The sequence below is a fragment of the Bufo bufo genome, chromosome 2, assembly GCF_905171765.1.
Source record: "Bufo bufo chromosome 2, aBufBuf1.1, whole genome shotgun sequence".
In the NCBI taxonomy this organism is placed as follows: Eukaryota; Metazoa; Chordata; class Amphibia; order Anura; family Bufonidae; genus Bufo; species Bufo bufo.
The window spans coordinates 140,616,004-140,632,445 of NC_053390.1; the positions used below are offsets into that span (position 1 = coordinate 140,616,004).

A 16,442-nucleotide genomic window follows, 5' to 3' on the forward strand; every position below is an offset into this window, starting at 1 on the left:
TCCTCCAGTCCAGGGCATAATAATGGCCTCCCAGGGCCGCCCGTTACGGAAGCCTATTAAATCCCGATAAACAGTCCATCACTTTTTTTAATCAGATCGTGTTTATTAGTATTTATCACAGTATGTTGACAACACCGTACAGATGTTACAAAGTCAAGGGAATAATAGAAGCAAACAAAACTCACTAACTTTACCTCGCTTATAATAAATCCTGCATCCCCGTGCAGCTTAAGGTGGAAGCAAAATTCCTCTCAACACAGATATAGATATATAAACTAGCCCATTTTGCCTTTATTATCATTCTATCCCAGTAGCAATAATATACCTAGTGCATATCATAAGTGCTAGACGCCATCAAAGAGTGGAGTGGTATAGTCGGACCATTCACGGTAATAAGTGATCACAAGTTCTTAAGTCGTAAAGCAGTCAAATCTATGATATTCAATCCACGAGTGCCAGTGAGCATTATATTTTGTGTGTTCCTCTTTTAATAAAGATAACCTTTAATAAACAGATCAAGCTCGAGATCTGCTTAAGGGGTTCATCAAAGGACGGGGCAACGGGTTCCAGCCATAGAGATGCTATCAGTTTTCTGGATTAGTATAGAATCTTCGTTATTGCTAATTTAGCACCTTCCTGCATCTAAATAACCCAAAACACATGTTAAGGGGTTGCTGGACAAAGACAGCTGGTAAACACTTCAAATCCTGGCCAACATTGCTGCACAAAATTCTGACAGTCTTGGGCAGCTCCAAAAGACATGTAATCGATCCGCTGGTGCGTCTACACATCTCACATACTGGGCTGTATCTCTCACCCCTATTTTGTGTAGAAAAGCTGGCGTACGATATACTCTATGTAATATGTACAGTTGAGATTAACTATATGCTGGACTCAATGACAATCATGAGGTCTGCATCAGCAAACATTCCCAAGTAGCAGAGGGATCTCTCCTACGTCAGCTATCCAAGAGAGAGTGTAAGATTATCCAAGATTATTCAGCAATAGACTATACACCATCGAGATCAACCCTTTAGTGAGTCTGGCATTTTTGTTTTGGGAGTGTAGGGCAAGTTACATCTGTAAGTAATAATAGAATGTTGAGGAGGAAACATAAATTCCTAGTTAAATTGGGCAAAAGACTTAAGTGTCCCTTCCCTATACAGGTGCCTAACCAGCATAATGCCCCTTGACCACCAATATTTCAAGTACCGGTAGTTTACCTATCTCAGGCACTTGGTTGTTATTCCATAATAGTGTACAGTCTATACTGCCCTCAAACCCCCCACACCTGTTTACCTCTGTCCCACACCTTGTACATAAGTCCGTATAAGAGACTGAACTCTATCCTGCAAAGTGTTGCATCTGAGATGCCAAAAAGTACAGCCACATATTAGGCACCCCCAGACCACCCTTACCGGCAAATAGCTGTAATTTTTCTAGTTTAATTCTGTGGACACTGGCTTTCCATAACCACTGTAAGAACATCCTATTAATCTTTTGATAAACATGTCCTGGCAGACATACTGGGGAGTTGTGCAAAAGATATAACATCTGCAACATAAATATCATTTTTATAAGGTTGGCTCTTCCTATGACAGACAGCTCCGTTCACATCACTGTTTCTCCTTTCCGTTCTCCGGCTCCGTTGAGGAGCAGGAGAACGGAAAGGATGGATTCTGCAGATAACGGAGACCTAGTTTAATTCTGTGGACACTGGCTTTCCATAACCACTGTAGGAACATCCTTTTAATCTTTTTATAAACATGTCCTGGCAGCCATACTGAGCGGACATGTTCTGAGCGGACACCGAACAGACCCTATTATAGTCTATGGGGTCTTTAGGCTCCGTTACGCTCAGTTAGGTCTCAGTTATCTGCAGAATCCGTCCTTTCCGTTCTCCTGCTCCTCAACGGAGCCGGAGAACGGAAAGGAGAAACGGTGATGTGAAAGGAGCCTTAAGTTTGTTCCATGCAGTGACCTTAGATTGCCATTTATCTAGAAGGGGGAGGGGGGGGGACATTCACAGAAACATACTCCTTAGGTTTCATGGATATCATTATCCCCAGGTATTTAAAGGAAGTTCCGCTTTGCAGTTCACTCCATTCCGACTTTCACTAGGTCAAGGATCTACTGGCATGACTGGGAGGACTGACTTCCCCAATTCATTTGTACAGCCCATCACGATGGGGATGAGGGCTGCACCCTTAGTAATAATAGTAGGTGCCAACATAGGACAATATCTTAAATGAATTAATGGCAGTCAAAAAAGTATGTTGCAAATCAGTTCACAAAGTTAGTAGCGCAAATAAATATCCAAGGTCGGTGGAAATTGGAGAACTACAATGGCCACCAACAGTGAAACCGGACATTTCCATCCAATCTGGACCTTTCTCAACAGTTAATCTGTGGCAGAGTGAATCAGACTCATGCTGAAGTAAAACAACAGGTGACAGGGGTGGATGCAGCCTTACCATAAATTTCTTTAAAAATAAGTTCTCTACTTTAAAGGGCATCTGTCAGCAGTTTTGTACCTATGAAACTGGCTGAGCTGTTGCATGTTCGCTTGGCAGCTGAAGGCATCTGTGTCGGTCCCATGTTCATAAATGCCCGCACTGAGAAAGATTATTTTTAATATATGCAAATGAGCCTATAGGAACAATGGCGGTGTTGCGATTACCACTAGAGGCTCAGCTCTCTCTGTAACTGCCGCACCCTCTCCACTTTGGCTGATAGGATTAGGCAGGCATGATCACTTTTACACTGCCTGGCCCCAGTTGCTCCTGGAGGCTCATTTTCAAATAATAAAACAAAAATTTTCTCAGCAATGCGGGCACATATATAAACATGGGACCAACACAGATGTCTTCAGCTGCCAAGTGCACATGCAACAGGTCAGCCAGTGACATAGGTACAAATCTGCTGACAGATGCCCTTTAAAATTTGGTGTTGGCTCCCCCCCCCCAGCTACAGGTTACAACAGCCACATGTAATGGTGACAACGTGACATCAACGTATACATTCTCTATTGGAAACTGCAGTCACCTGAAGACCTCACAAGATCTCTGGACAGGATGCCACATTTGATATAAGGTACCATCAGACAGCCATTGGAGAACATGATCATTCAAACAAAGTAGTAACACATTTTAGTAAATGGCTTTCTTCTGCTTGCTGCTCCCTTTAATTAACCATAAGGTCTCAGAATACCCTAACCATTTTACTTGCTCATTCGTTTTATGTACTCAACTGTAATTTTAAGTGATGTTACAATCTCGGTTAGGTTTTTTGCCCACAATCTTAACAGAGTGTCCGCATGTGGAGTGTGGTCCCTGGACGACTGTCCATTCTTCTAATGATTAAACAACAGAAAAGTCTCAAGCTAAAGACAGCGAATTGAAGCAATTTTGTTTGTAGTCTTGGTACAATTGGGAGAAGAAACCATCTAAGCCTACAGTAATACCCCACATCTAAACAACAATTAAATAACATAATAAAGTTGGATATGAAGAATAAAGTTGATTCGACAAGAAATATGGTTGGAAGAGATAAGATATTTATGTTCCCTGCAGTTTAAGAGAATAATACTTGCTGCAGGTTAAAGATAATTGCTTAGTGGCACCAAATACTCCAGGAGCCTCGCCTGTCCTGTCTCTTCGTTATCAGCTGTCCATATCCAGAATACCATTATTACTAAAGATTTCACTGTCAGCAGCAATACCTTATGAATATTCCCTTGTCTAGAATCACATCACATAGGACGGGCCTAAAAGAGATATAAACAGCATCTTTTTACTCTTATTTTGTCCTAACCAGCGTGAAGGAGACAGAATTATACTAGTCTTTGGGGTTTCTAAGACCTTTCATGGTATAGTTGCTGGTGAGGTTTGCTCTTCTTTGCTTCTAATGTATTTAATATGCTGTAGAAGAAACTTTTTTGAAGCAGTAAGAGGCTAACATATCAATATTAGACATTTGTAGTTTATTCTGTTCATTCTGAATTAAGTGTAAAAATCCTGGTGGATTCTCTAAAAGGGTCTGAGAACACAAGGTTCTGTCTTGTCTGATCAGCTTCCAACAAACATCTCATCCACATGTCCCTCCACAGATTGTCACGTTTTATTTCTGAAAAATCAGCTGCATCTTCCACCTCCCTGTCTTCTACTTATTGTTTCTTTTTCTAGAAGGATTATTTTTGTGACTGAAGAACTTCTTGAACAGTTAGCGGCAGTCTGCAGACAGTGACTTTTTACAAAGGTAGAATCCTACCGTATTACAGGACCACACTGGAATTCAGTGAGCTCTTTAGAAGGAGCCATTCTTTCTGTAAAGGCGGATTGCAAGGCTAAGTAACAGTAGTAAAGAAAGATAGTGCTTAACACTTTAGCTCCACCGTATAATCCAAAAGTCCACCATTTGAGCGCAGGAAAAAAAAACGTCAGCCAGAGACAAAAGGATATCCAGGAAAGACATTACGTATTGTTCCAGCACTTCTTAAAATCAAAAACTTTTATTACATGTCCATAAAAAGGGGATTGCGTGGTCTCTTTTTATGGACATGTAATAAAGGATTTTGATTTTAAGAAGCACTGAAACGTTACATATTTCTTGTTTAATGGTATACACTTGCAGCAATGGGACTGTATGAAACACCGGAAATCAGTTAAGACGTGAATCCCAATACTTGTCCATATAGTTTATATTCAGATTGTATAGATATCTTACCAGCTCCACAAAAGCGAGTCCCCCATAGCTGTGTGCAACAAAAAACACATTCTCCGCCGATGCTTTTGAAATGAAGTTGTCCCACACATATAGAGCATGTTCCTCAGGGCTGCCATTCTCCTGCAAAAAATAAAAAAGGTACGGTAAGTCCAAATGATTACATCTTGCATTTTGAAACTTTGATTTGGAAAGAGTCACGGCATACAGGCAGCTGTGCATAGAGCAGTAATGGTCAGTCGGTGTAGCAAACACAAGACTACTGCATACTTACAGCGGAAGCAAGGTTTGAGACCCTCATTCTGGGCTGACTGTATGAGACTCAAGCACCGTCAACTTAATCCACTATCCAAAAATGTTTGATATTCTGTTTATTGTATAAATTTTTTATTCGAAAATTGTATATCGTTTTTTCATTTTTATTTTTTTTATTATATTAGCTATATAGCATAACAGATAATTACATAAGATACAAGGGGGTTATTCTATCAGCAAAGTCTCCAAGACCTACTGGGGGGAAAAAAACTGATAAAAAAAAACTATAAAAGTTGAGGGAAAGGAACAGTGGTTACTGCGGCAGAGGAACAACATCAAAATACTGTATGTACCTTTAAAATTACATACAGTACAGCATTGCAATCAGCCCTAACTTACAGAAAACACTAGAGCCCAAGACGGTCAAGAAAAATCTTAAGACTTGGGAGAGTAATTAAACTGGTGTAAAGTAGAACTGGCTTAGTTGCCCATAGCAACCAATCAGATTCCAGCTTTCATTTCCAAAGGAGCTGTGAAAAATGAAAGGTGGAATCTGATTTATTGCTATGGGCAACTAAGCCAGTTCTACTTTACACCAGTTTGATTAATCTCTGCCTTGGTCTTCGCTAGACCTTGGTTACTTTTTCTGGCCGCATTTCTGTAAATAGTCTTTATTCAGATTTGAGGCGTTCTCAACAATGACAAATACAAAGGCAGATTCTCAAGGAACTTGCAATGACAACAGGGAGGCGTCTGATCTGTCCTGATCCCATAGGAACTATGTCATTTTGAAAAGTAAAAATTGGGAGGTAAGTTCTATAGCACATTCTGGACCCTGATCTCAATATGACCAACATTCTGAAAAAGGAAAGTTATATAACAGACTTAGGCTACGTTCACATCTGTATCAGTTTCCCTGTTCTATTCTAGGAACAGAAAAATAGGGAAAAAATGGCAGTGCTGGAACAGTCACATGACTGTAATGGGGTTTGTCTGTTTTTTCGGCAAGGAGCCCAGCATTTTACCAGACATAGCTGCACTGCATGCTGAACGCTTCTGGTCTAGCTTGTAAATGGTATATACATTTATAAAAGGAAAAAAGAAAAGGAATTTGCAAGGATACATTAAAAGTCCAGCATTAGAGTTTTACATCGTGTAAATTAGGCCCTTGCATTCAACTGCAATCAAAGCAGCATAGAGCTTGTATGCCGTGTCTTCCCCTCCGGTTTGTGTGGACCTCCGCTACGTCCTCTAGTGTCCTCTCAAAACCATACTGATGAGTCGACTGACTTTCTATTGATTTAGTGAGTGTCTATATTTAGAGTTTTTTTTATCTTAGTACAGTATTTTAAGAAAATGAGGCCTCATGCACACGTATTGCAGTCTGCAAACCACGCAAAATAAGGACAGAGGAAAAATTCTGATCCTGCTACTAGAGAATCTCAAAGCTGCACAAAGACACTGGTTCAACATTTTTAATAAAGACAAACTGAAAAGATTATTTATAGCTCAAAATGAGTACAATGCAATAATAAAATAATTGCCCCCAAAGCCTTTCATTTGTGTAATATCCTTTCCAGCTAGGAACACTATCCATGCCAACTGGAAGCAGTATCCACAGTGTCTCCCAATAGTTTATTGAATACAGTTAAGGTATACTGAGCAGGTAGAGCCCATGTTATATCAAATTGAACTAAGCTATTAAAGCACCAGCTAAATTTACATAAGTGAACATTGCCTACATCCTATGTTTCTGGCTGCTGAAAAGCAAAACCTCAATAGAAAATACTTTATTTCAGACATTAAGAGAAAGTTTTTCAGCCCCATGAATCATGAAGAATTTTGCTTTACAAAACCAGTGCATCACCGGTACGATCCATATATTATTGGGTCTTTGGGGAGAACGAAATAACATGGCCTCCTGTATAAATAACATATTTGGAATTAAATATTTTCAAGCCACAAGACTAAAGGCGGTCACAATTTACGGTAGAAAAATGAAGATATTAAATACCATGTTCGATAATTCTTAAATGTTTTCTTTAAAGGCTGTAAAAATGCAAGAAGTTATTACATTGCTGACATTGCTGCACCCAGATTAGCGGGGAGAATATATTATTATGTTCTGCTGCCTCTAAAGGACAAGCATTTGAATTTACTAACACAATATTACAGTCATTAATTGTTAAATACCAAGTTAAAGTAATGCAAGAGAGAAAGCCTTATCGACCGGCGCAGATTCTAACATCTAGGCACTCCAAGGTCTGCATTTATGATGGACTACCTGCACTGATAACACATGGAATTATCTAAACAACATTTGCATATTTGTGTAATTATTTCCTAAGGTTAATTAGCTGCTGCAAGGCAGTTCGCCCTTTGAGACTGCTTGCCGTGACAGGTTCACATACTTCCTGTACAGTTGCCAAATGTGACAGATTCTCTTTTGCAGACCGGATGCAGGAAACTTTGAGAAAGGGATAACCGTAGGAATTGTCTTCTAAAAGGCGAAGGAAGGAAGATGTCAGTGCAGATGCCGCTCAGTGTTTAAACAGATGGTAAAGTCAAATTTTAGCTTTGTTTTACAGTTCAAATGTTTCTATCTCTTAGATGATTTTAAGCATACACTGTGGCCATGGAAGGGGGGAGGGGGGTGGTCCAGGAATTTTAAAAGATATAGCTAATTTGGTCATTAGTGCTTGAATGGGTTTTCTGGGATTTTCAACCGATGACATTAACTTGGATTTCAGAACCCTGGGAACCCCTCCATTAGTCAACAGATAGAGGAAGTAGCCATCGCATCTTCACTGCAGTACCTGACATAGCGAGTGTGCCTGGTACATCTACTCGGCTGCACTTCAATTGATTGGGTTAAACTGAATACCAGCCACACTCATACAAGTATGGACACAGCTGTTCTAGGTACTGAAGTAAAGGGGCCCAGACCAGATAAAGAAACTGCCTGAGAAACATGGTTTAGGTACCCTCTATGTTCCAATATTTGGTCCTGATAGGAGGCATACATCAGTTACATATATAGTTTTGTGTCCAAAAACGTTATAATGTGTTGGACCGGATAATTTTATCCCTAAGGTGAGTCTTATAGTTGATGCACTCTACTTAACTGCGGCGATCCCATCCCGAGAAGGACGCCTACACTCACTGCCCTACAAGACGCCTGTCTCACCCTAAATTATCTAATGCAAACACAAGTTACAATACAGTTCCCTTACTAATGATGCGGTTTTCTCAAGAGACCAGTAGAAGAAAGTCAAAAAGATACTCTAAGGCATGACATATGTCAATATCCTGCATGTAGATGATTATGGCACCCAGATAACAAGGCGTGCCACAATGGGGTCACGCAACACATAGATCTTGGCCTGAGGTGAACTGCTAGTTTCTAAGCTGCATTTACACACTCTGAGGAGAAACCGATTGTTGGGAAGCAATCATTCCTTCCTGACAGTTGGCTGCTCATTAGGTGGAGGCACTTCATTTACACGCAGTGATCACCTCCACAGTATGAGGATCAGTAATCGCTACTGCTACCACTTTAGACAGTACGACCTGCTGCATGGGAACGATGATTGAGGTGTCTGCACCTCCGATTATTTCATCCGATGAAAGTTCATTCCCGATAATTGACCCGATATTTGGGCCATGTAAATCCAGCATTACTGTAGAGCATGACATCTGCCATCATTGCACATAGAGATGTCATGATGTGTCCTATCATCTTTATAAAGAAATATCCATTTGTTTCTTAAGTAGGGAGTAGGGTAGATGACATCCACATATGTCTGCTTTCAGGGGGACGAACCCAAATAATGATTGTTTACAACAGAGATCCCGGCAAGAAAAGAGTTTACCCAGAGACAACGTGCTTTCTATCGTAATTTCTATTCCATAAGTCATAAGATGTACTAGGTATGAATGTCCTACCATTTGGACTCATCTCGCATACTTGATGGCTAGCTTTTTGGGATCTCACATAAAAAAAAGACCAGAGATCAAACCTAGAAAAAAAGAAAACACACAAAACAGAGTGAACAGTAAAAGTATGCTATAGCTGAGAGGGGATAACAGAAGCAGAGAGGTGGAACGACGGCCATTGTGCCAACTTCAGATTCTCATTGACAAAGTTCCCACAATGCACTGGGAACACATGTTTACAAAGGCAGAATACTGTATCCACATCCGTGGCGAGTCGGTGGTTGCCCAACCAAATCCAGTGTGTACACAGCTGTATGGACCTTTCCCCTCATCCACATTTCAAGTAATTGCATCAATACAACAGGCATTGCTTGACGATCAATGTGGTTAACCTAACGATTGCATTATACTATGGAACATTAGCCGTGATTGAACCGCTTGTCATTATATTTAATTACACATTCATGATCTCTTTCTTCTTAAATTAGAACAATAATACAATATATCCTCAACCAATGAGTTTATCAAAAAGGATTTTCCTATTTTGTGTTCACTGTGCTCCTACAATATCCAAATTTAGCGTATTTGGGGACCGCAGAATACATACGGTAGTCTATATGAGGCCTTAATTGGGCACTGCTCTGTATAACAGCTCCTTCGGGTATTATATTTTTATACGTCGCTGACATACTCCACAGTGTTGTACACAATCAAATACAAATAGAAACAGTACAGATGATTTCATAGGAAGACAAATAACCTAATTGCCCATTGTATGCAATTCAAAAGTAAAATATCAACAGAACCTCTAATGTATAAAAATCTAAGGCATAAAAATGGAGTAAATAAAACTGACAATTCATACAGTCACTGACTACAAGATGTAAGTCATTTGAATACGTCACTGGCTAATAAAAAACGCTTAAAACTCAAAATAATTAATAATAGTATTCATAGTATTCAGTATATTGGGCAGACTAGATGGGCCAAATGGTTCTTATCTGCCGACACATTCTATGTTTATGTTAATGTATTCGTTTTATATGGTTAAAAATCGAAGGAGCAAAACCGATTCTGAATCAACGGGTCTATAGGCAGGGAAGGGAGGTAATATGCAATCCTCAGGTAGCATGCCCAGGAGGTCTGCGAGATATGTGGGCTCAACACCTAAGTGCTGCAATTCACCTCCCACAAACTCAAAGTCAACGTATTGCTCAGGTTCGAGCCCCCACTGATCAGGTATGTCAGACAATAATGTGAGTGCACCTGGTGTAGGTGCAATTGTCGTGTCTGGCCAATCAGACAACCCATTCCTGCTAGAGATAACATTATTATTATTAAAGCGCCATTCATTCCATGGCGCTGTACATAAGAAAAGGAGTATACATACATAATACAATGGACTAAGGATGAACAAGACAAGTTACAAACTGGTGCAGAATGAAAGAATGAAAGGCCCTGCCCGTGAGGGCTTACAATCTATGAGGTATGGAGGTAGGACACAGTAGATGAGGGTAAAGCTGGTCATGGTGGTATAAAGAGGTTATTCATATCTTGGTGTTATCACTGTGAGATGGGACTAAATGCCGGCTGCAGTGGCTAGAGTTGCAGAAATGGCCAAGCATGGCAGCTACGTAGCACAGTAGGTTACATTGTTTGCGTAACTCCGGAGTTACATGGGCTGCTACACTACTGTTTGCTCAGTTTCCATGCACAACTAGGGGAGTTTTTTGAAAAAGCGGAGCACAAACTGCTAATTTATTTCTGCAACTACACCTACGTGGCCAGTGCTGATTCCCATCTGGGGCATGGAAAGGCAAAATGGGACAACCCCTATAATGGATCTGCATTCTCAGCTACATGTCTACTACACTGGGCATTGTGAAATTGACAGCAAAGAGTCCACTTGATAGGTTGACTAAGTCCTCAATTTAGGTCACATTTACCTTTACCGTAGCCAGTAAATCCTCAAAACCTTTACAGGGGATACCGATGAAAATCTGTTGTAGTTTGGTCATCGTTTCTTCAGATCACAGCCAATCCAGTCTACAGTTGAGCAATTCCATATGTATGTTGAAATCATTCATTACCACTGAAATAGAGGTGCCGTTACTGCATGCATGCCTCTGATTTAAGGCCTTTTCCACATGTTTAAGTCAGTTTTACATCTGTGAAAAAATGGTCCATTTCTTATCCATGGTAGTGTCCATGTTGGATGTGTCTGCCCTCCATATGACATTCATTTTCACATGACCTGAAAAATGGGATTTCCAGAGCGCCTCGTAACAGTTTGTGAAAAATGGACTGAACACAGATGGCATCTTTATGCTGTCCATGATTTTCCAGGATCAATAGACTAATGGACAAGCTTGATCTGCTAGACATATCAAACAGGTGCTCCTCTTTCCTGCTGCAATGGTCAGCAGTAAAAGACAGTCGTCTGAGAATACCCATTGAATTCTATGGATCTATGTGCTGTCCAAGCAGAACACGGACAGACCACGACCGTGATTCACTGATGTGTGAATAAAGCCTAACAAAGGTTTTTATTTTTGGATTACATATGAAACCAACAGAAAAAATATTTGGCATGCGGCACCTGACTTTTTATGTATGGAGGGAGGTTCTCTCTCTTACAAAAGTTGTTCCATGCACTGACATACTGGATCTAATGACTGTAGGAGCTCTTAGTTTAACATGTCTATATGGAGTATAAGGTAGAACCACAGTATAGGTGCCATCAGGGCCGGCCTTTGGGGTGTGCGAGCTGTGCGGCCGCACAGGGCGCCATGGCAACAGGGGCGCCCGGCGGCCGACACAGCCACTGGCGGATCCAGGGGCGCGGTAGGGGGCGGCGGCGCACAGGGAGATGAACGCTTCCATTGTGGAAGCGCTCATCTCCATAGTCATCCGTATCGCCGTCCTCAGGACAGCTATACAGATGGCTGTGCTGAGGCAGGGGAGGGAGAGGTGTGTCCCTTTCCCTTCCTCTGATAGGCTGCCGGCCTAGTGCCTGCAGCTTATCAGAGGCCGGCGCAGGTGGCGCAATGACGTCATCGCGCCGCCTGAGCCGCACAGCACGGGACACAGGCCGAAGAGGCCTGCATCGCATCGCTGACACGGAGGTAAGTATAATTTTTTTTTTTTATATATATATATATACACACTCACCTAAAGAATTATTAGGAACACCATACTAATACGGTGTAATTCTACGTGGCATTGATTCAACAAGGTGCTGATAGCATTCTTTAGAAATGTTGGCCCATATTGATAGGATAGCATCTTGCAATTGATGGAGATTTGAGGGATGCACATCCAGGGCACGAAGCTCCCGTTCCACCACATCCCAAAGATGCTCTGTTGGGTTGAGATCTGGTGACTGTGGGGGCCATTTTAGTACAGTGAACTCATTGTCATGTTCAAGAAACCAATTTGAAATGATTCGAGCTTTGTGACATGGTGCATTATCCTGCTGGAAGTAGCCATCAGAGGATGGGTACATGTTCTCATTCTGTTTACGCCAAATTCGGACTCTACCATTTGAATGTCTCAACAGAAATCGAGACTCATCAGACCAGGCAACATTTTTCTAGTCTTCAACAGTCCAATTTTGGTGAGCTCGTGCAAATTGTAGCCTCTTTTTCCTATTTGTAGTGGAGATGAGTGGTACCCAGTGGGGTCTTCTGCTGTTGTAGCCCATCCGCCTCAAGGTTGTGCGTGTTGTGGTTTCACAAATGCTTTGCTGCATACCTCGGTTGTAACGAGTGGTTATTTCAGTCAACGTTGCTCTTCTATCAGCTTGAATCAGTCGGCCCATTCTCCTCTGACCTCTAGCATCCACAAGGCATTTTTGCCCACAGGACTGCTGCATAATGGATGTTTTTCCCTTTTCACACCATTCTTTGTAAACCCTAGAAATGGTTGTGCGTGAAAATCCCAGTAACTGAGCAGATTGTAAAATACTCAGACCGGCCCGTCTGGCACCAACAACCATGCCACGCTCAAAATTGCTTAAATCACCTTTCTTTCCCATTCTGACATTCAGTTTGAAGTTCAGGAGATTGTCTTGACCAGGACCACACCCCTAAATGCATTGAAGCAACTGCCATGTGATTGGTTGACTAGATAATTGCATTAATGAGAAATAGAACAGGTGTTCCTAATAATTCTTTAGTGAGTGTATATGCAATACTTTTACTGGCACATTGGGGGGCTGGTATTACTGGCACATTGGGGGGGGCTGTTATTACTGGCACATTGGGGGGCTGTTATTACTGGCACATTGGGGGGGCTGTTATTACTGGCACATTGGGGGGGCTGTTATTACTGGCACATTGGGGGGGCTGTTATTACTGGCACATTGGGGGGGCTGTTATTACTGGCACATTGGGGGGGCTGTTATTACTGGCACATTGGGGGGGCTGTTATTACTGGCACATTGGGGGGGCTATTACTGGCACATTGGAGTGGCTGTTATTACTGGCACATTGGGGGGGCTGTTATTACTGGCACATAATGGGGGGGGCTGTTATTACTGGCACATGATGGGGGGGCAGTTATTACTGGCACATGATGGGGGGCAGTTATTACTGGCACATGATGGGGGGCAGTTATTACTGGCACATGATGGGGGGCAGTTATTACTGGCACATGATGGGGGGGCTGTTATTACTGGCACATGATTGGGGGGGCTGTTATTACTGGCACATGATTGGGGGGGCTGTTATTACTGGCACATGATGGGGGGGCTGTTATTACTGGCACATGATGGGGGGGCTGTTATTACTGCCACATGATGGGGGGGCTGTTATTACTGGCACATGATGGGGGGGCTGTTATTACTAGCACATGATGGGGGCTGTTATTACTGGCACATGATGGGGGGGCTGTTATTACTAGCACATGATGGAAGCTGTTATTACTGGCACATGATGGGGGGGCTTTTATTACTGGCACATGATGGGGGGGCTGTTATTACTGGCACATGATGGGGGGCTGTTATTACTGGCACATGATGGGGGGCTATTATTACTGGCACATGATGGGGGGCTGTTATTACTGGCACATGATGGGGGGCTTTTATTACTGGCACATGATGGGGGGGCTGTTATTACTGGCACATGATGGGGGGCTGTTATTACTGGCACATGATGGGGGGGCTGTTATTACTGGCACATGATGGGGGGGCTTTTATTACTGGCACATGATGGGGGGGCTGTTATTACTGGCACATGATGGGGGGCTGTTATTACTGGCACATGATGGGGGGCTGTTATTACTGGCACATGATGGGGGGCTGTTATTACTGGCACATGATGGGGGGCTGTTATTACTGGCACATGATGGGGGCTGTTATTACTGGCACATGATGGGGGCTGTTATTACTGGCACATGATGGGGGGGCTGTTTTTACTGGCACATGGGGTGATCTTATTACTGGCACATGATGGGGGGCTGTTATTACTGGCACATGATGGGGGGCTATTACTGGCACATGATTGGGGGTGTTGCTCTTGTTACTGGCACATTATTGGGGGCACTATAGGGGCATCTACTGATGCCACAAAGAAGGGGTATTTTATATGGGGGCTCTGTACAGTAGAATTTTATACTGGGACACATTATGGTGGGCAATATGGGGAAGGGGGGAGAGGAGTACTATGGGGTCATCTACAGGGGGCACTAAGAAAGGGTATTTTATACTTGCAAATTAAGGGGGACACAGAGCATCTACTGGGTCATTTTATACTGGTACATTATGGGGGCACTAGAAGGAAGGGGGGAGAGGAGCACTATGGGGGCACTGTATAGGGGTACTTTATAGTGGCACATTATGGGGGCACTATGCGGACATTTGCTCAACTGGGGGCATTACAAGGGGGTATTTTTTGCACTGTCACATTATAAGGAGAATTATTTCTACTGGGGGGGCATTATGGTGGGCTTTATTACTCCCCCATGGTATGACCCCCTAGTAGCAGCACCAGCCTCTCCCTGCTCTGCTATCCCTCTGCCCCTTCTCCAAATGCTTATTATGAAATCTTTCTCATTAGGATAAAACACAACATCAGCTCTGCCGAGCCCCCGGCCAAGTGTTGAAGTGGTGTCTGAGATCCCCAAGGGCCAAGCCAAGTAATTGTAAGTTTTCATGTGAAATATGTTTGTTATACACATATAGCCTACACTGTGCCACACAATATACAGTATACCTCTACACTGTGGAGTCTGTTCTATAAGCGGCGGACAGAAAATAATCTGGAAGTGCCCCTCCCGAGACCAGGCTCTGGATCCGCCACCGGACACAGCTCGCAGTCGGTCTCTTACATCAGGCCGGCCTGAGATTGTGTGAAAAACTATTTGTTACAAAGATTGTTTTCCTCTTTGTGTATGTTTAGGTGAACCGGTGGGGGCGCGGGCGCCACAAGATTAGCTCGCACAGGGCTCCTGAACACCTAAGGCCAGCCCTGGGTGCCATGGCAAGGATAGGGTGTGGCATACGTTTGGGAGAATGTTTTTTTTAGACTGTCAAAAGCAACCTTATTTCCCATATGGAAATATGAAAGGGGTTATATCTTGATTGATGTAAAACATGAAAATCAGACATCATATAGTATATGGCAATCTCTTTTTAACAAAGCTAGAATCAGCTCTGTACCTCACATGTCTTCAGACTAGCCGTTCAGGTTGGCATGTCCTTTGTAAAGGGAGTATAGTTCCTGTTGTAGCTCTCTCCCTGTAACTGTCACAGCTTCTAACAGCAGACATGTCTGGTAACAGTTGAAGGATGGAACTGAGCATGTGCGACCACCTGCGTAGGTGGACATGCACATTACTCTACAGATTAAACACCAGGGGTTGCCATTGTAAGGAAATAAAGGAAATATCTCACAATTGGAGCACTTTAGAAACAGAAGTTAGATTACAAAAGTAACTAGTTTTTCAAGCTGAATTACAGTATATTAAAATAACATTTAATGGTAGCACAACCATTTTTACTGTGATTTTAGCATAACTCGCATCATGACCCAATGTTGCTTTATATCCTTTCTCTAAAGCAAACTTCCACAGTAAAATGTACTCCTAGAAACCTCACATTCATCTTCATTCTGTCCATGGCACCGCGGGCACGTCTGACAGTGGCATTATATTTCCCTCCCCTGGTATTGTAATACTCCTGATCATAAAGCGATCAGTTTGAATATTAGAAGTATTTTAGGCAATCGCTACTTGTGAAATTCACTCCTCTACAAGTACAGCTCCACCAAAGTTGGACTGACCTATAAAAGCAAATCCCCCTTCAGCGTTACAACTACATTTGCCATACTTAATGACTTCATTTAGCATTTCAGTTTAGCAGTTATTTTGGATGAATATGTCTCATATCGGTAATGTATGAGATACTCTAGAATGATATAAGATGTCACCTCACTAGAAACACGAAACAATATCTGAACCATTTCAAAGCTGAGCTGCAGAAAAGACACATATCACAGAACAATGGGTTTAGGGAGAGTGAATTCTTGCAC

The 16,442-nt window shown here is 42.3% G+C and overlaps 1 protein-coding gene across 1 annotated transcript in view; it reads right to left on the reverse strand.

The window, feature by feature from the left end:
- Positions 1-16,442, reverse strand: part of FAM172A (family with sequence similarity 172 member A) — a 579,235-nt gene that overhangs the window by 260,227 nt on the left and 302,566 nt on the right. Inside the window, exon 8 of the mRNA XM_040421544.1 lies at positions 4,726-4,845. Coding sequence (XP_040277478.1) covers positions 4,726-4,845 — 120 coding nt within the window. The remainder of the gene's footprint in view (positions 1-4,725; positions 4,846-16,442) is intronic.